Source organism: Taeniopygia guttata, chromosome Z (assembly GCF_048771995.1).
Source record: "Taeniopygia guttata chromosome Z, bTaeGut7.mat, whole genome shotgun sequence".
NCBI classification, from domain to species: domain Eukaryota; kingdom Metazoa; phylum Chordata; class Aves; order Passeriformes; family Estrildidae; genus Taeniopygia; species Taeniopygia guttata.
The window spans coordinates 49,357,531-49,377,457 of NC_133063.1; the positions used below are offsets into that span (position 1 = coordinate 49,357,531).

The 19,927-nt window shown below is 36.7% G+C and overlaps 1 protein-coding gene across 2 annotated transcripts in view; it reads right to left on the bottom strand.

The window, feature by feature from the left end:
* Positions 1 to 366: 366 nt before the first annotated feature.
* The window catches only part of RANBP3L (RAN binding protein 3 like), a 33,272-nt gene continuing 13,711 nt past the window's right edge, over positions 367 to 19,927 (bottom strand). Inside the window, exons 6-15 of one of the 2 annotated variants that reach the window (XM_032744256.3) lie at positions 19,834 to 19,908; positions 19,061 to 19,185; positions 18,408 to 18,511; positions 14,097 to 14,217; positions 12,544 to 12,643; positions 10,701 to 10,831; positions 9,549 to 9,669; positions 8,869 to 9,011; positions 7,331 to 7,523; positions 367 to 2,850 (exon numbers count right to left, since the gene is read on the bottom strand). In XM_032744256.3, the coding sequence (XP_032600147.3) occupies positions 2,798 to 2,850; positions 7,331 to 7,523; positions 8,869 to 9,011; positions 9,549 to 9,669; positions 10,701 to 10,831; positions 12,544 to 12,643; positions 14,097 to 14,217; positions 18,408 to 18,511; positions 19,061 to 19,185; positions 19,834 to 19,908 (1,166 nt within the window). In that variant the 3' untranslated portion in view covers positions 367 to 2,797. Of the gene's footprint in view, positions 2,851 to 5,796; positions 6,339 to 7,330; positions 7,524 to 8,868; positions 9,012 to 9,548; positions 9,670 to 10,700; positions 10,832 to 12,543; positions 12,644 to 14,096; positions 14,218 to 18,407; positions 18,512 to 19,060; positions 19,186 to 19,833; positions 19,909 to 19,927 lie in introns of those variants that run through there. The other variant, XM_032744257.3, reaches the window with a different exon arrangement.

The window sequence follows — 19,927 nt, forward strand, 5'->3', positions numbered from 1 at the left end:
CTCCCTCCCAGAAAATGCTGCAGCTTGTACAGAAGCAGAAAAACACCACTCAGGCCCACTAGCATCACAGAAAAATAGCAAGCTTACCCTGAAACTTTTTCCTCTAAGGATGCCTTTCTCTGATTTCTGTCACCCAGCAACTGCCAATCTTCATGAAGAATTTAAATAGTCTTAGAGCATTCTAGCTGCTGTGCAATTCTTTGAAACTGAACAGTGGACTCAGTGTGGGTCTGACAGGTGGATGGCATGCACAACTGCTTACATATTGTTTCCTTAGAAAAGCAGGCTTGAGATTCTGCAGCATGGAACTCTAACTCATGGAAACTATAACTGGGACATAAAATAAGACTCCTAGTTACACAGAAATTTAACTGGTAATAAAACTGTTTATTGCTGAGGCACAGAAATTGCTCTCCAGGTGTCATAAAATGACAAACTACATTTTTAAAACCAAGTTAATACATTACATAATGGTGTACTTTCAGGCTTGAGGAACAGTGAATTTTAGTGCAGTGAGACTGAAGAGAACACATAATTAGGTTCTTAAGAGCAAAAAAATTTTTCCTCTATTACCAAAGTATCCAATGTCTTTAAAATAAACATCTCTTTTCCTTCTCACCTTTTAGGAGATGAAGCTTTATGTTTTGAGTGTGTGTGTTTATATGTATACTTGTATACATGTAAGGATCTTGGGAAGAGCTTTTATTTATCAACCTTGATAAACATCAACCTTGATATCAACCAGATCAAAAGAGCTTTTATTTATAAACCTTGTTCTGTATGCTGTGGGAGCAAAATACAAAGTTTAAGTCCTGTCTCTGAAAAAGTTCTGTTGTCTCTGCCCTGTAAACCTCCCTCATTTACCAAGGATTTTACAGCTGTAGTAGAATTTAGAGGGGTGTTGTGTCACTAAGGTGCTTAAATCCTGTTTAAAGAAACAGAAAGCTTTTATTATCAGGACAGACTTTGAAATCAAACGCTGCATTCAGTGGATAGCCAGCTGAACTCCAGGACAAACATATCACCATGACCTGTTGCTAAATACATAGGGCTGCTGTGTTTTACAACTGCCCGAGTTTTTATAACATGGAGCTTTGTCCCTGAGGATGAGCTGCAGCAATGAAATATGAAGGTCAGTGATGTGATGTGGTCAGGAGTGAGGCTGGTAATGAAGGACACAATGTACAGCTCATTATGGAAACAATATTTTTGTTATTGGCAGACTGGAGTAAAAGAGAACCCCCATGCTTCACTGTTTGACACAGGTGCTCTGTTGGGAAGCACTCCCTTTTTCCTGAAGGCAAAAAACCATTTCAACTTAAAGGTACTGTCATCCAGATGATAAATCAATGTCAGTGCTAATTTTGGTGGGCTGTTACATTCAGTGTAATCCAGACAACATTTCAGCTTCATCTGGATACTAATCTTGGCAGTGCACTGAGAATTCAGGAAGAAACTAGTATTGTTGGAACTTCATACCATGTTCAGATGGGAAAACTAAATTGTAACTTGACTGATAAGGTGTGCTGCAGCTTTTTAGATTGAGAAATCATTACAATTATCTTAATTAAAAGAACTTGAGATATTTTAGAGCATTGTTTCAGCTCTGAAGATGACAAATATGCAGGATATCAGGGAAGTGGCAGTGGAGAGATTGCAGACAAATTCTATTTCTGACAGAATGAAAACGTGAAACATAAGTGGCATGTGTTACTATGCATGACCCTGCATGTCTCAATTGACAGGTGAATTGGAGTTTTTTTCTCACAAAAATGTTTAGGTAGAAGGCATTAGTTTGTGGAATGACTTTTACAGAGCAACAGTGTCTTGGCCACTGTTGGGATTATTGTGCACATGAGCATGTGTAACATACTCAAATGAATGATGCTGTTAGGGATAGCAATACCTAAGGCAGAAGTAATCTCAGATAATCTCACACATTTAAAATGTAGATAGCCTGTTGTACTGTGCATGCATTTACTTGTGTATATCAAATGGACAATTAGTATACACAAGTGCAGGTGTTTTTTTTGTTCAGGTAGAAAGATGTTAATGTTTACATTTTAAAGCTCACACAGCCCTTAGAATGGGCTTTTACTTCATGGTGAATTCTTTTGGTGCATACAGCTGAAAGATGCAGATCATGGTTCTTCTCCCTTAAACAAAATTCTGCAGCAAGTATACCACTCCAGATATTTTCAAAATAAACATTAAATAAAAGCCCTTGTATAAAACCTAGTTTTCCATAGGCCTTAGTCTTGCTAAACTACTACCCCAGGTTTTGCTTGCATGCACTTACAAATAGGATGCTGAATGTTATCACAAAATTTTAAATAAATGTTTTCAGTGAAGCAAAATTTAAAGCTTTCCAAATGTATCTTTTAAATAATAGATTAAAAGTAACAAATATCTGTTCACATATATTATTAGTTCATGCTTATGTGGTAGTATCCATCAATATGATGAACAAGTACTTATTTCCTATAAAATTCCTTACTCTAATAATGTATCTAAATATATTTAGTCCTAGAATTGAAAGTCTCTGTAACTGTTCTTGACTATTGGAAGCCACGGTGTTATTCACAGCTCAATGAAAAGCAGGCTGCCCGGAATCCTCAATAGTGCATCTGAAGTTCTTTCTCATTGAATTAAATTTAAGCTGTCTCTAAAATTAATCTCTACTTAAAAGTAATAAAGTAATATTCATTTGATTTCCTCCCTTCAGGGATTGATGAGTCAGCTTAGACATTTTGGGAAGATGAGTTCCCAACTGAGCTGTTGTAACCTCTGGCAGATATCATGAGCAGACAACAGACACAACAGACCGCCTGCGGTTCCATCTAGAATGATCTGAAAAAGAATTTATTGAAAAAATCTTGCTTATTTGAGCATATTCATGTTTTGAAACAATCCAGCATTTCATAATACCAAAGCAGTAGGTTAAAGTTTGGATATGATCAGTTCCTGATTTCAGTAAATAGGTAACTAGATAACAGAAGATTATTCACAAATATTTGAGCATGTGAATTGTGAATGAAGCCTATGACCCTCCAAGTCAATAAAGACAAGCACAAAAACCACTAAGGAATCTGATGTCTAGGTAGGGCAGTGTACCCAGGATGCAAAGTATCTTACTCTATGGAGGGTACACTGCTTTAAGACTTCGTTACAGATGCTTAGAAAACTGTGAGAAATCCAACATATCTTCAAACAGCTCATTGGTTATGAGAAAGTTGTTTTGGTGCATAATCTCTGTGACTTTGACTCATCTGCAGCATGTAGGTAGAACTGACTAATAATATCAGACACATAATGCCACTACCACAGTATCTGCTTACAAATTGCTGCTACGATCTGGCCATCCCTAAGTACTTACCAAGAGTTTAAAATCTCTTACAAGTGAAATGAAAGCTTGTGTTTGTCAGAATATTAAGTCTGATCTTCCCCCTTCTCTTTCCTGATATGGGAGCATTTAAAACCAATCATAGAGTGTCTTTTTTCTCTGCTTTAGATATTACTGGTGGCTGCTGAAAAGAATAGAGAAGCTCCAACAAAGAAGTTAATTCTTAACTTTTCCTTCTTCCTCAGTTTTAATCACTATCAGGTATGTGTGTGTTAGCTTTATAGTTTGGAATCCTTAACAATTGATAAGAACTTAAAGTAAGTTGACAAGAAATGCCAAACAAAGCAATTTTTCAGAGATACTGTGTTGTTGCTGAAGAGTAGCTCCTTTAAGAACTTTAAAAGTACTTTACTTCAAAATAGAAATAAAGCTCTGGTAACATTTTAAATCTTGGTAAACTCCAGCATAAGAGAGAGTCCTAATAAAACTGAGATGGGAAGTACATGTATAGTGGACCAGATAATGTCCCTAAAATAAAACATTCTTCAGTTCTGCAAATGCATGTACTTTTGCATTTCTATATTATGATACTATCTGGTTCTCGGACCAACACACTTCTGGTGTTTGGAGACTACTGACTCTCGATACTGGTAGTCTCGAAAATCCAGACAATGCTTTGTGGATCCATATGGGATACACTCTTATGTCTTTGCACACTGTGATTTTTCTCATAATGTCTGTGGCTGGGTATGGAGAGACTTCTTGGGACTTACCTAGTCCTAGACTGCAGAACCTTTGAATTCATTCTAATAGCTTCTACGATTAAGTAAGATTAAGAGCTTCTAAAATTACAGAAAGGACACCTCAATCCAAAGAGATGATCTTTCAGTCAGGATGAAGTTATAAGATTTCAGATTGGCAAGCTGGAGTATAAGAAGTAATGCATAAAACTTTTCTTTGCCTAGTGACAGTGCCATCTTTGTACCACCTAGGTACTTTACTTGTTTGACTTAGCCAAGAAGTTTACTCGTTAGTCTAAATTCACTTCCTCAGCTACTTTGTAGACAAAGGGAAATGCTAAATACTTTCCAAAGTCTTAATGATCCCATCCCATCACAAAATCTATTTAAAGATTAATTGTTCTTTTTCTTTCCACTTAGGGCATTTTGTTGGCAAAAATATTCAGGCTGTAACTGGTGAAATATCATCTGATAAAAATGTCAGGCACAGCAAATTTTTCTTTATGGACTTTATGAAATTAATATCTCTACTTGAAATTAAAGCAATTCAACTAGGAACTTTAAAAATATTGGAATAAATGTCTATACTGACTCATAAAATCATACAAAAATGTCTACTACTTTATACATTGTCTGTATATAGCATTAACACACTGTAGATTAAGAATTTTCTGTAAAAGAATGCTTACAACGAAGTCTTGCAAATATACAGAATCACTTAAACGTCCATAGTTCACTTACTAAGTATATCATATTTGCTTTCTTCTTCAGTCTTAAGCACTAAAAACAATTCTTGAAAAGAATAATAAAGATCTAATTTTTGATGTCTTTTACAGTGTCATGAAATACATCATCTAGGCAACTCTGTGAGTTCATTTTAATAAGTAGGAAATTGCTATATTAAGAAAAGAAAACCACTGCGGGGGGGATGAGAAAAAACAAATAGAATGGAATGACATAAAATGGAGGCAGTTTTTGTAAATTCTTTATCTCTTGTAAAGAAACAGTCCCTGAGGACGTAGGCTTCTTAACATTTATATATTCTTAAGGAGCGGTAATCTTCAAACTGAGTTAGATCAATAAAAATAAGATTACTTATTCACATACACCCTTCAATGAAAATGAAAGAATGAAATTTTAAAAATTAGAACTAATGCTCTTAAAAAACCAGGCTCTGTTCTCTTGTATCTAAATGGACATTTCTATGCTGATATTTAAAACTGACCTCTTCCTGTTCAAAACCCTTAAGGCCTATTATTCTTCCATTTTGGTAAAGGGAGCTCCAGGGACACTCATGAGTGAGACTGAATGTCTGAAAGTGGAGAATGACTTGGATACCTGAAGGTGGAGAGTGACTTGGACTTCAGTAACTGAAATGCATGCAAATTAGCACCTTGTGGCTCTGAGAAGAGATTAAGATAAGCAGAAGAGCTAGAAGCCATTAAAAAAGTGCTTGAAAGGGATTGTTAAAACTCTTGTTACAAACTGGAATAAATGAGGCACAGATGGTTAAACTGAAAGGACAAGGGAAAACAACACCTCACACATTTCAGAGTCTGTTTGCTGGCTGCCATCTGAATATTTTTATCAGAAGTCTGTGCAAACCAAAATAAATATTTAACTTGTGTATCTGTGTTCCTACACTGCTTTGAAAACACCTTTCCCCTCTTTTTTATTTTTTTCCTTTTTTTTTTTTTTTTTTTCTTTTCCTGAAAAGTTTTTATTAGGAATTTTGGGAAGAAATCAAGCTCCATCCAAAATTTCCAAGTTATCAGAAACTGTGTGCAGTTTTGGGTCACCTCAATATAAGAAGGATGTAAAGATATTGCAGTCTATCAGGAGGATAACCAAGATGGTGAAGGGCATTAAGGGGAAGCTGTATGAAGTGCAGCTGAGGTCACTTGGCTTGTTGTCCCTGGATAAGGGGGTCTTTAGCTTCCTCATGAGGGGAAAGAGGAGGAGCAGAAACAGATCTCTTCTCTGTGGTGACCAGTGGCAGCACCCAAGGGAATGGCCTGGAGCTGTGTCAGTGGAAGTTTAGGTTGCGTATCAGGAAAAGGTTCTTCCCCAGAGGGTGGATGAGCACTGGAGCAGCTCCCCAGGGCAGTGATCACAGCACCACCCTGGCAGAGTTCAAGAAGCATTTGGAAAATGCTCTCAGGGACAGGGTATGACTCTTGGGGTGTGCTGTCAGTGCCAGCAGTTGGACTCGATGATCCTTAAGGGTACCTTCCAATTCAGCACATTCTATGATTCTATGATAAAAGGAAAGAAAAAATTGTTTCCTTAGGGAAACAGTACTTATAGCTGTTACTGTTAATTTCTTGATGCTTGATGAATAGTTGTTGAAAGGAATGTTTATAGGGACAGTATGTTACCTAGTTGCAGAGGGAAACTAATCCTGTAAGCAACAACTCAAAGTTGCTTGATGGAGTCCCTCTATTGAAAAACCACACCTAATTGGAAGCTCCTGTATATGCTGTAGCAGTTTGACACAAGCAGTGAATTTGCTCCAGAAATATGACTTCTCTTTTGGTAGGATAGAAGAGCTTTTAAGTATAACAGTTCTTTCTGCCTTGCTGTCTGCAAATGTGACTGCAGCCCTGTTGTGAGTTACATTAAAAGAAGAATTAAGGCATTAGTATCTTATTTTAGTGGCATTTTTCTCTCTGAGAAACCCATATTTTTGTTATGATGAAGAAAGCTGGCAGAACTGGTGTGTAAATGTTGTCCTGCAGATTTCCTAGTCGTTACAGCTGATCAAGGAACATGTTTTAAATTAAGTTAACCATGACACTATAAATATATTAGTAAACACATTGTGCTCCAGGCTTTTAGCAACAAGCTACTCACTGATGTGAATGGACTCATTCTTCATTTACTCAAGGTAAAAGCAGTATCTCAACATCTCTAGTCATTTCTACTGAAATATACTGATAAAGCATTTAGATAATTATTGATAATATAAAATTTTTTTAACGCTCAAGCATTTTTCAAGGGTATTCCATGGCTAGAAATATGTGTAGATCGAGTATAGTACTTGAGCTGACAAAATCTTACATTTTAACAGTAATAAGTCAGAATACTGAAAGGAATTACCCTATTTCTACCTGAAAAAGGGATAGCTGTATCAGATAAAAGTTACAGTCCGCATTAAAAAAAAAAAAAAAAGAAAAAAGTCAAATTTTCATTACTTTAAGCAAATACCCTGAAAGGATTACACATTTCCAGCAAAACCTCCACTTACCAGATCCAGTGCTGCTCACTTGAGTTAGTTCTTCATCATCTTCATCATCACTATCACAGTTTAATGGCTGAAAAGCTGTTTCTGACTCTGTGTCTACTTGATGAGCATCTGGCTCTTGCTCAGCAAAGCTTCGCAAGGCCACAAGACGATGATGTATTGCTGCATACAGGTGTTCAGTGTCTTTTGAGCTTGCCTGCAGAACATAAAATGTATAAAGTCAAAAACAACAGATAAAAATCTCTATTTTTAAAAATTAATTTTAAAAATGAAAGAGTTGTATTTTGTCCCTTCTAATCGAAACAGTCAACTGAAGATTCACAATTAATAATTAACATCCAAATACTAATGCCAATACAAATAATGTTAAGTTTATTTATGTGGTCTGAGCTTTATATGCAGCTGTTGATTATTTTCTGTATAGTTACAAGATACATGAGCTATAGAATTACTTTTCCTGAAGAACAACTCAGTTTTTATAGAGTATTTGATATTGCAGATGATTCCTGAGCTTGATTCTGGAAGTAGGAAAGCCCTGACATGTTAATATATACAGTCACCAGGTGGATACTATAGGGATGGGTACTAGCCTCTTCAGTGACTACAACCCTTGCCACACCCATATAGCTCTCATATATTGTGACCTCATACATGTCTATTTTTACTGCTCAGTAGTGCCAAGACAATTTTATAGAATGTAAATTACATGCCCTATGAAAACAGTGCAGCACCTGGAAATCAGGACATTTCTAATTCTCACATGCAGACCAGCAGTCCAGCACATCCATAGTTAAGCTATTCCCTGTTAGGAAGTGATAGATTTACATTACTTGCATATACAGTGCATGGTGCTTTGCTTGTGTATGATATGTGACACTTCCTGGAACTATCTGTCTTTCCCAGCAAGCTGAATCCTTCCTAGAAAGATCTACTAGGGAAATTGTAAACATCCTTAAACTCATGTGGATGTTCTCACTTTCAAACTTGGGACATAAGTGCTTTATATTTGAAAATAAGTCCAGCACATTTCCATCTCCAATTTAGCCCTTGCTGGAGAAAATCAGGGTTCCCAAGACTATTGTCTTACACAGGGGGATATTGAAACTCTGTATTTTTCTCAACTGAGAAATGGAGGTCCTACACTGGATGGATTTATTTCAGGTGCTGTGTTGAGAACCATGGCAGAAAGCTGCTGCCTTTTAGCCATGTAACTTACAAAATTTTAACTACCTGTGAAGAAATTGTCAGTGTATTCCTTCCATTAAAAAAGAGACATTTCTGCATGTTACTGGAATGATACCCATGCCATTGGTGGTATGTGAACCAGAGTCTGAAAATGTCTGTCATAAGGCTAGATCATATCATCACACCAGTCTTTTTGAAATATCATTCTAACACATTCCATAATAAAAGCCATGTAACATCCAAGCGGAGCATAGTCTGATAGATCATGAAGGCTATTTGCTAAAACCAACCTTCATCAACCCTTCTGAATTGTAGATGAAGTGGGGTTTTGGGTAAAGCTGTCTTTTCCTACTCACCTGAGTTAGAAATACTTGAATAGAATGGTCCTCTTGATCTGTTGCAGTGAAGCACAGGCTCTTTCTGTTTGCTCTTTTTATAACCATTTGTTCCCAGAGTTGGGTGTTGAGAATCAGTCTCAAGCTACCTTGATTTCGCATAACTAAAATAAGAAGGTTAATAAGATATGCTGCAGTTGTTTTCTCCAGCACTTGTATACAAGTAATATTTTCATCAATTATTCTTTTAATTTGGTATAAAACACTGATATAGTGAGATTTTTTTTAAATATCCAAATATTTTCGTTTCTTTCAGTATGTCTGGCACACAAAGGAAATAATCTGCTGAAACTGTGCAATACAGTACAAAAAAGTAACAGCACAGTAACAACATTCCAAAAGAGTCTTGAAACAGAGCTGCTGAAAAAGCAGAACCAACAAAGAGCAGACTGTTAGACTGGTGACTGAGCTACTGCAGCAGACACAGTGCAGTAGAGAAGTACACAGAATCCAACAATATATGTGAGCCTAGTTCCTCAGTCTGTAATGCAGAGAACTTTATCACGTAAAAAGATTCTCAGCAATCTGACTTAAATATAACAATCTTCTCAGATTTAAATGTTCTGAAATAAACTCTGGCCAACAATAGCACAAGTTATTCGGTGTTTTCTGTATGGTATATCTCATTATTTAACTCATACTTAGCCTTGATTGCAACATTCCATGCTTATTGTTAGAAGTGTCATTAAGCCTCAGGGATCCTCTGCCTCTTTCAGTCCAACTTAAAGAAAGCTTATTAAATACAAAGAGCTTGCAGTTAATCTGAAAGAGAAATATATGATGAAAAGTGCCAGCTAATGCTAGTTTTATTGGCTCTAAAATAACAACTTTACTTTTACAACTTTACGGTTGTAAAACTTTTGATACAGCTTTTAATACATCCATGTATTACATTGCATGTGCACAAAGGTACACAGATATTATCTATACATAAATATATAGATATTTCACCTTTATTACTTAAAATGAAAGGGCTCTTAGATCTGTGAACTCTTTTCTCATAATAGAAAACATTCAGCATGAGTCCCAGTTTAATTTTGCAAATATTTCATCTTCATTAATTGTTTGTCTGTTGAGGAAGTTGCTGAGGCCCTTCAGTTTTGCTGCTGCTGTGTTTTTAGGTGTAGCAGCAGTCTGTGATATCCACCAGCATATCTAAATTTGTTGCAAAAGTTGTACAATCTTATTTTCTCACTCATTACAAATGTTATGCAGCAGGATACCAGTACTGCTACTAGAAGAGTAGTGCTCTAAAACCAGTAAAACTTCTGTGGTCTGCCAAGACAGAAGAATTAATCAAAAATAAAATAATGGTAAGATTTTTTAAATCACAATTTCTATTTTCTGAGAAAATAATATTTTGAAGACAAAGAATAAAAAGATACACCCTGCCCGCCAGGTTGGAACGATAAATGCTATTTTAGCTGAACTATAAAATCACTTTAACAACACATCGCTTTTTTTCCCCAAAATTTTTTTTTCACAAACCCCATCTTCACTCAAATCACTTCCAGTTCCAAGGTTGTGGTTACAGCTAGTATACTATGCAGAGGCTTATAAAATACCACTGAAATAGTCATTTGCTAAAAGGGACTACAAAATGAGCAAATATAATATGAAAAAGAATGCTCCAACTTAAAAAAAAAATGGGTTAGCTGAGACATAGCTTAAAAAAAAAGCAAAAATTTAAAATATAAATTGAAGTTGTTTTCAGATTGCTGCATCTGCAATAGATCTAGATGTTCTTTTTAACAACTAAACTACTCACCATCAAGCTTTTATGAAATACACACCTGCAATACATTTTGTTCTGCTTCTTCTCCAGTTATAACTTCAACTTTATCTAACAGAATTTTCTCCACTGGCTTGGAAACACAAGCAGCTGCTGATTCAATTAGTGTTGCATTCCTCAACAAAGGTCTTTCTGTAAAGAAAAAAATAAAAAAAAGACATTCTATCTATACAGGGAATATTTTGGGAATATTTTTAGGATAACAAAACTAGTACAGGTCACACAGGATGTGACCTCAGTAATACCTGTGGTATCTGACATTGTTTACTGTTATTAATAAGTTTTGGGCCAAAGGAACAAACATTAGAGGAAAAGACAGGAATACAAAGTACCTCACTAAAAAGGCTCATACAGAATTGAACAGGGCTGTTTATAGTTGCAGATGTCTGTCCCAAGGGACAAACAGAAACAATCAGAAACAAGGCCTAAATATTTAGAAGCTAATTTTCAAATTAAACTCATCTGATATATTGTTATGCCTAGTATCCCAATATTCAGAATAATAACACATATACAATGAATATTTAACAGGAACACAGAGGACAAGATTTGAAAGGATCAATATTGTTACAAAGCTCTGTATCTTTGCATAATCTATACACATGTTCTGAGGGCTTTATATTTAGAATTTCTTACTTGTAAGAAAGCTTACACAAATCATAGGATCTAAAAAATCTTTTAGTAATGAGGAGTGCAGAATTTGTCAATAATGATCACAACAGGGGCTGCTGGGGACTCCCTCATAGCCTAGGTTTACCTGGCTTGCTTAGTAGAAAATCTCACACCAGAGTCACAAACCAGCCCTGAAATCTGTCTGTATAGAACTTTCAGTCCCACAATTATGATCCAAAATAACGAAGATACGAGAATTTGAAAAATGCAAGCAGCAGACAGCCTAAAATTTTAATTCAACAATGTGGTCCATAAGGCATTCATAAAGGTTACTGCACTTTTTTCCAAACAATAAATAATCACAGAATTACAAGGTTGGAAGAGACCTTCAAGATCATTGAGTTCAACCCCTTCACTAGCACCACAACTAAACCATCGCACCAAGTGACACATAAGTCTTTTTTTAAACACATCCAGGGATGGTGACTCCACCACGTCCCTGGGAAAACAGTTCCAGTACTTTATCACTCTTTCAGTGAAAAAGTTTTTTCCTAATATGCAACGTATATTTCCCTTGATGAAGCTTGAGACTGTGTCCTCTGGTTCTGTCAGTGGCTGCCTGGAGAAAGAGACCAACCCCCACCTGACTACAGCTACCCTTCAGGGAGTTGTAGTGTCACCCCTGAGTCTTCTTTTCTCCAGGCTAAACACCCCCAGCTCCCTCGGCCGTTCCTCTCAGGGCTTGTGTTCCAAGCCCCTCACCAGCCCCGCTGCCTCCTCTGGATGCACTCCAGCATCCCAACGTCCTTCCCAAACTGAGGGGCCAGAACTGACACAGCACTCGAAGTGTAGCCTCGCTAGTGTCAAATACAGTACATTCTGTTCTGTGGCACCATCAACCAACCCAAGAGAACAGTTGTCCTGGGACAAGCCATCTTCCCACTAAACACTGAGGCAGAGAGGGCATTAAGCATAATAATAATAATAATCTGTACTCTGTAATTTTTTCTTGAGTAATTCAGATCATGCTTTCTGAAGTTCCAGTTCACATGTCATAAAACAAACTCTACCTGCTTTCTGAATATAGATTTTGGCACATACTCTAAGCATACTCATGACCGGGTATCTTGAGAACAGATGAAAATTACTGACCACCACTCATTTGACATCCTCTAAAATACAGTTAGATATAATAATAAAGCTAATGGTGCTTGTTTGCTAAGTATGCTTACTTGTTTGTGGCCTGACATGAGAAGATCCTGTGGACATGAATGTTATTTCTCCTTTGAGTAAATCAACTTCATTACACAGCCTGGGATGCCTCTCAGGACTCTAGAAAAACAGCGGGGAAATAAGAATTCCTATTTTTAAAAATGGCTATGTTACTTCATATCAAACAGAACATTCAATCATTTAATCCATGCTAGGCTGAAGATTAGCAATTTTAATAGCTTCAGAGTAAAACCAGCCCAGATTATACCATTTCAGTCTCAAGAGGAACATTATTATCATAGAATCAGTACATTTCTTCCTCTGAGAAGAATGACCTCTTTGTGTGGATCCTGGACTAGTATTTAAAACCACTGAAGAATTCAGATGTTAACGTACTGGTTTATTTCTAGTTCAAGCTTATAGGAGTTTTAAACTACTCAGAAGAAGAAGAGTCTCAGAAGAGTAGTTTAAAACTCTCAGACACCACAAACTTAACCTCAGAGAGCTTAAAAATTTCTATCACCTTCAGTTTTGCATATAAATTTTCTTAGGCATGTCTGAATAAATGCTTGTGGCTTCTGACAATGCTCAGTGCTGCAACTCCTACCTTATAAATAAATCTTTGCCAGAAGGTATAGCCCAAACCTATGGTTGCCAAGCTTTTTACCTGGCAGATAACCATACAGTCTTCATCCTACTTCAATTAAAATCTTAATTTCAATTCTTTTTTCAGTGGTGCAGTTCTCAGCTCGGGAACCCCTTTTTTGTCCTAGAGTCCTTCAGAACTTAAGCTGCCTCACAAGCATGCACAACATGCTTTAAATTTTGCAAATATTTCATCTTCATTAATTGTTTGTCTGTTGAGGAAGTTGCTGAGGCCCTTCAGTTTTGCTGCTGCTGGACACTCTCTAGGGTGTCAAATTTTTCCCTTGTAGTTATTTATCACAGAATCACAGGATTGGGTTGAAGGAGATCTTAAAAATCATCTAGTTCCAACTTTTCTGCAATGCAAAGGGACACCTTTAATTAGACTAGGTTGCTCAGAGCCCCGTCCAGCTCGGCCTCGGATGGTCACCCTGGATGACCTCCAGGGATGGGGCATCCACAGTGCATTTCCAGCCAAATGTTTTACTGTAGTCTCACCACCCTCAACGAGAAGAATTTCTTCCTAATATTGAACCTATACCTACTGTCCGTCAGTTTGAAGCCATTTTCCCTTGTCCTGTCACTCTGCGCTCCTGTGAAGTCTCTCTTCAGCTTTCTTGTAGGCTTCCCTTCAGGCAGACAACCTCTTTACAGTTACAAGGGAAGTTAATTAGAGCAGTAGGAACCATATTCTTTTATCTTAGATTGTGGGTGCTCTGCTTCACATGGAATAGATAAAAAAGCCTCTTTTTCAAGTCAAAAAACAGAAGTGTGGTGAAGATAAGAATGCCTGTGCCTCCAGCAGCAAATCCTTACATATTTTATCCTCAAGAGACATTGGAACCATATTTACTCAGATCTTTAAAAGAAGAAGGACCTAAAAAGAACTAATATCTGAAAAAGTACTTGTACTCTTAAGAACACTGACCTTGATAAAAAGTCTCCCGGTATGTGCAGATCCAACCAAAACTCTTTCAACCATGTTTTCCCCGAACACAAAATCAGAATTGCTACTGTTTTGTAGACTTCTTTCTTTGAGCAACTGACTTCTGTGGGAACAAAATAATATGAGAGTGTGATTTAAAGCTATTTAAAGCACTTTAAAGATTCACCACACCTAACATTAAAGAAAAAGAAAAAAGTAATCACGTAAGTAATCAGATAAAGAATCACAAATTCTTTAAGAGAATCTGAGAATATTCTTTACGGAACATTTCACAAAAGGAACAGAGTATCATACAGCATTTCATTAAGATTATTGAGGATATTCCTTAGAGCAAAGAACAAGCAGCAAAACAGCATGCCATTTCTCCTCAGAGAAGTGTCTTACTCCAGAAATTTTAATGAGTTACTTTTGTTTCCCTGTTTCCTTTTGCTCCTCCAAAGAACTACCAACAATTAACAGCTATCCTTTCAAGTTCTCCAGTGCTCTGCTGAATAATGCACACCCTGGTGCCTTACAGGCATTCCTTCATCATCCTCCTTAAATCTTGGAAGTGCAGGAAGGCACTGCATTCACATACAAACACAGACACTGAAAAAATGTATAGATGTGACAGCAGATGGCTTAAGATGAGTTAAAATAAGAGAGAAAAGTGTTTTCATTTTTCAATTACCTGTTCTATAGATATACTTAAAATAAGAAGAGAACTCAATACTTGCAATCCTTTGGTACTGGCCAACTAAATTTTAGAGATTACATTGAAGAATATTCTATACAAGTAGATTTGTGATTTGACTTGCTAATTACATAGCCACTTTAAATTAACAGGTTTCATTTTTTTTGGTAAAAGTCACTAGAAAAGTCCTTGTAAACTCCTTTATGTGGACGTTGTTCCTGCTGCTGGTTTGGTTTTGGGGTTTTTTTGGGCGTTTGTTTTTCTGGGTTTTGGGTTTGTTTGTTTTATGAAGGGGTTACATGTTATTTATGCTTTCTGTAGAGCTTAATCCTGCACATCTTGCTGGCATAGGCAAAACTATGAAAGTTCTTTTCACTTTCTGTTCCAAAAGGATGACTTAGAAGGAAGACAGCCTGACACTGTATCACAAACTGCATTTTTCAGCACCACTAACTTCCATTTCACAGTATTTATCACTCTTGGGAGGGCTTAACATAACATATGTCATGTAGAGGATATTCCTGTTAATTAGCTGGGTTTGTTGGCAGAACTTTGACAATTTCCTCTAAAATAGTTTCTCTGTTCACAACTACAGTGTGCTTGAAATCTCTTCAAGGATGAAGGGTTTACTGAGTACTACCTCTCTCAATCTTTTTTAATGACAAAAATATTCCTTAGCATTCGCATGCCTGATGTGTTGCTAAGATTAGAAGCAAAACAGAAAATACTTATCGTTTCAGCCTTTAAAGCTTCTAAGCATGCTTTGTGCCATGAACAAGAAATCTGAAGTGTGTTAATGGGTTTTTTTATCCTTACCCTCATCAATAGAATTCACTGGAATGTGACCAATTTCCATACTGAAATTTCAACTGCTACTTCTAGGCTGTTCCCTTAGCAGCTTAAGGACAGCACCCCAAAAGAGCTAAAAAACCAAGAATTAGAGGCTTATTTCTAAGAAAAAAATGTGGGAAATTCTTTTAATTATATTCAGATTTTTTTTATTATATTCAGAAATTAAGAAAAATTAATCAGTGCAATCAGTTCTCTTTTTAAGAGAAAGTTAACTGGAAGTGTCAGCCTTAAAATGTTATTAAAACCTAAATAGCCTTATGTTGCTGTATGGCAAGAACAAAGTGTTCTTGTCAGGTATGCACTGTCAGGGATGCAAAGTGTTCTTGCCCCAGGGATGGCATTGTCACGGAGATACAAAACATAGTCACTGATACCAGGGAATGATCACTAACAAGGAACAATGGGAGTAGAAATATGGATAAAAGACTCGAATGGGATTATGAGAGGGGAATAGATTCAGGTACTGGCCTTCTAAGAGTTTCAAAAAGGTCTGAGTAGCCGCCAGTTCCAGGGCTGGTCTCAAACCCTTTCAGTTTTCTAAGCAAATCCTAGTACAATGTTGACTTGATGTGATTGGAAGCCTTTGTATTCCCACTGTTGTATTTCTGTCACTCATGATACAAGCTTTCTAAGCTTTTAATCAGAATCAACAAACTGGATTTTTTTCCTTTTCAGTTCATTATTATAGTCAGCCGAGGAAATGAAAATTAGCGGTTGCATGGAACATGGACAGCTGCAGCAACTGCAGAGGGATAACAAGGTATTTTCACTCACGTCTCCACAGAATCATATAATGGATAGATGAAGATGTGGAAGAGAAGCAAAAGTGAGAGAGATGTCTGCAGGCCAAACAATCTCTGCAGTTTGTTTTACAGCTAAATGTCAACAGTTATGCCTGGATTGGAAATTAAAAGCAAACCTAAAAAGCTGTCTTCTTAGCAATGAGGAGGTCTGGCTGCAATGTTCACTTATTGTTCAGCATGTATACAGAGTTTAATAAAATCATTTGTTTATTATTGATGAGAAAACAGCTATGCCAGAAAGATTTTACCTAAGTATTTTACAGCAATAGTCACTTAATATGGATCAGAAGAACAGTACTTATATCTTCCTGCAATCTCAGAAGAGCAGTAGGCATCTGGTAGTATTTAAACTAGTTTTCAACTGCCAAAGGAACCAACATTTACCATGATTATAATAGAACTAGTATTGTGCTATACAGAATTCATGAGGCACAAACACCCCGAGCAGGGTGTTTGTGGAAAAAAAAAAGACAAGGGAAAGCAATACCCTAAGTACCTTTAAGTAAATTGTTGGCACTGAATCCCTGTGTTGCATTTCTCTACTTCACAGGAGAAAGTCACTCACCAATCTTTTCCTAGATATTGTGCGGCTGACAGAAGCTAAATAAAATTAAAGTACCAACAGCGGCAGATTTAGCTTTTCTAATGCATGCATTACCAACAGATTCTCCTAAAAACCCAGTATGCTCTGTGGCTACATGTTGTCCTCAGAGGGCATCACAACGGCATTAAATGAAATAGAAAAGATTGGTTCTTCCAAAATCACAGCAAGCATCTGCCCTGTAATGGTGTTATTTTTGTTGATAAGGGTTAAGAATCTAAGTTGCTTGTGTATCTAAAAATCTCCCGCCTCCTTAGAGCCCTGGCACTGTGCATCACAACCTTTATCTGTGGTCCATCTAGCCCTGTAGAAGACTGGCATAGACTCCTTTGCAATTTACATATTCTGTGCCCTCCTTGTGTAGGAGGGAGAATTAAGCAACATTAGAAATCTATTATCTGTGGCCCTAGCAATTTTGAAAAAGTCACTCTATCATCAAAAGTGATACCAAGTCTATTCCTGATGCTCACAACTTCCAGGTAAATAACCCTCATCAACATCAGCAAGCAGTATTAATACCACAAGACAACCACAGACCTAGAGTTCTGATGAGTCAGTCCCCAGAGAGAGGTAATAGCCTACTTTTGCACCAATATGACTTCTGCTCAGTGCAGGCTTTGAACCCTTTCTGTTTCCCAAGCAAAACCTTGTGTGAAATTGAACTAGAAGCCAGTGTTTTCCCAGCATTTTATTTCTGTCACTTATGACACAAGTTTTCCAAGCTTTTACTTAGAATCCGATTAATCTCCAAGAACAGGGCTCTTTCCATCACATACAGTGTCAAAAGGATGGGGAAACATCCTAGTCCAAGGATGTCAGCTTCCTCACAGAAATCTGGAAGTCTGTGCTGCACAAAAACGCTAGCGTATCACAGTCACCACAGATAGCTTCCCATGCCAGAAATTCTACTTTGTGAATGAAAGTAGAGCATTAATTGCAGCATTCACCTGGTCTTCCAAATCAATCCTGTATTTTTTTTCTTTATGCTTCTTGTGTCCAATATGCTGAAATATATTGGTAATTCCTCAAAGGAATGAAATTTCCTGAGTTTCTATGCACTTTTTTATGAGCTGCAGCAGACATGGAGTCAGAAGAGAGATGGCAAACCCCGTATAGCTTCTGGCTTGGTTGCTAGTGAGAAACCACCTGTCCTACAGAGACTAATTATAGTTAGGAGTCCATTTTTTATGGCTTATGAGGCTTATGTCAGTAGACACAAATCTTGGCACCACCCACAAACAGCACTGAGCCCTGTTAGGGTAGAGATAGCATGGGCTTAGTACCGTGTTAGACATAGCTGATGAAAGGGCATGCCATCAGCCAAGTGACAAGATGCTGTAGAAATACAATAAACAAAATCTTACTGTGTCTTTTGAGAGCTGGAAAGACTCATGGTAATAGATGATCCCACTGCTGTTTTGGAATTTACTGAATTCTCAGTGGATGAATAAGAGCTGTCTTCAGATAGCTAGAAATAATAAAATCAAATGGATTAATTAATTAGATTAGTTAATTAATCTGCTAGTAACAGATTGCTAGAATCCAGAGTCACTAAGGTATAAAGATACACAGATAGAGATATGGATAATACATATGGTAGTTGGCAGAGCTTCTTCCAGCTGTCTACTAAAACAGTGCCCTCAATTAAAATCCTAAAATCTCATTTCCTAAATAAACAAAATCCAAAACACCCAAAGCTGATTTCCCCACAGAACCCTGATATCAGAGAGGTAAGACAGCCTGCAGAGAAGAAATAATTTTTCAAATACAGTCAGCATGAGTTTAACATTTCACATCATGTCAGTGATACAGCAATTCCACTGAAACTTACAAGGGAACTTTCTTGAAAATAATGCATTTTAATGCATGATTAAGTAATTGCATGATTAATTAATTAATTAATTGCTTTAAAACAGCACCAGTTTGTTTGGTGTTTGGTTTTGATTGTTTTGGGTGTTTTTGTTTGGTGTTTTCTTTTCCTTAATTTGAGCTCCAGTGAAATTATTTTTCTTTTTACCTGAACACATGCTTCTTTCTTTGTCATTAGAGATACTACAGGAATTTCAGGACAGGTCAGGGCTTGTGGGGGCTGTAAAGTGGCAGGTCTAATGACATTCCACAAATGACTTGGTGACAAGGATCCTTGCAAAATACAAAGACAAAATATTTAAACACATACTTTTTCTTCACATCTAATTCATACCTATATGTCTTGCCTCTTAACTGAAACTTTCAACACATTTAAAAATAATATTTACTGTTCTTTACTTACTTCATATTCTGAAAAACTGTAATGGTTTCTAAAATACATAACTCTGCAGTGAAACCAATGTGTTATCCTATCAGGATAAAAAAGTAATGTGTTATATACATAAATATTCTATTTGTACTTACAAAATATATTTGTATTTATATATTTAAGTATATCTTTATACTTATATTTATTACTTTGTTTTAGATCTGTCTTACGGCATTTCAGATTTAATTCTGCATCCTCAGATGCCAAGAGTTTTCTTCATTGCCTTCTCCAGGAGCAGAGTATTCCGTTACAAATGTGAAATTTCACTACAGAAGATTATATTCATTTCACTCAGGAAATAAGTAGTCAGAGCAGATGGTGAGACCAGAGTTCATAGGACATTTACACTGTCAAACAAATAAGTTATGAACTGCAAAAAGACACCAAGCCTATTATTCAGTACGGAGAAGAGCTGTTCTTTTTTTGTCTTCTGTATCTATAAAGGATGTCTTTGTAGTGCTACAGTGAATAAATATTACAATGATAGTTACCTTCTCTTGCACTTTTAATAATGTCAGGATTTCTTTGAAGAAGAGCTGTGCTCATGAATATGTTGTTCTTCTTTACTACAGAAAAGGAATTTAA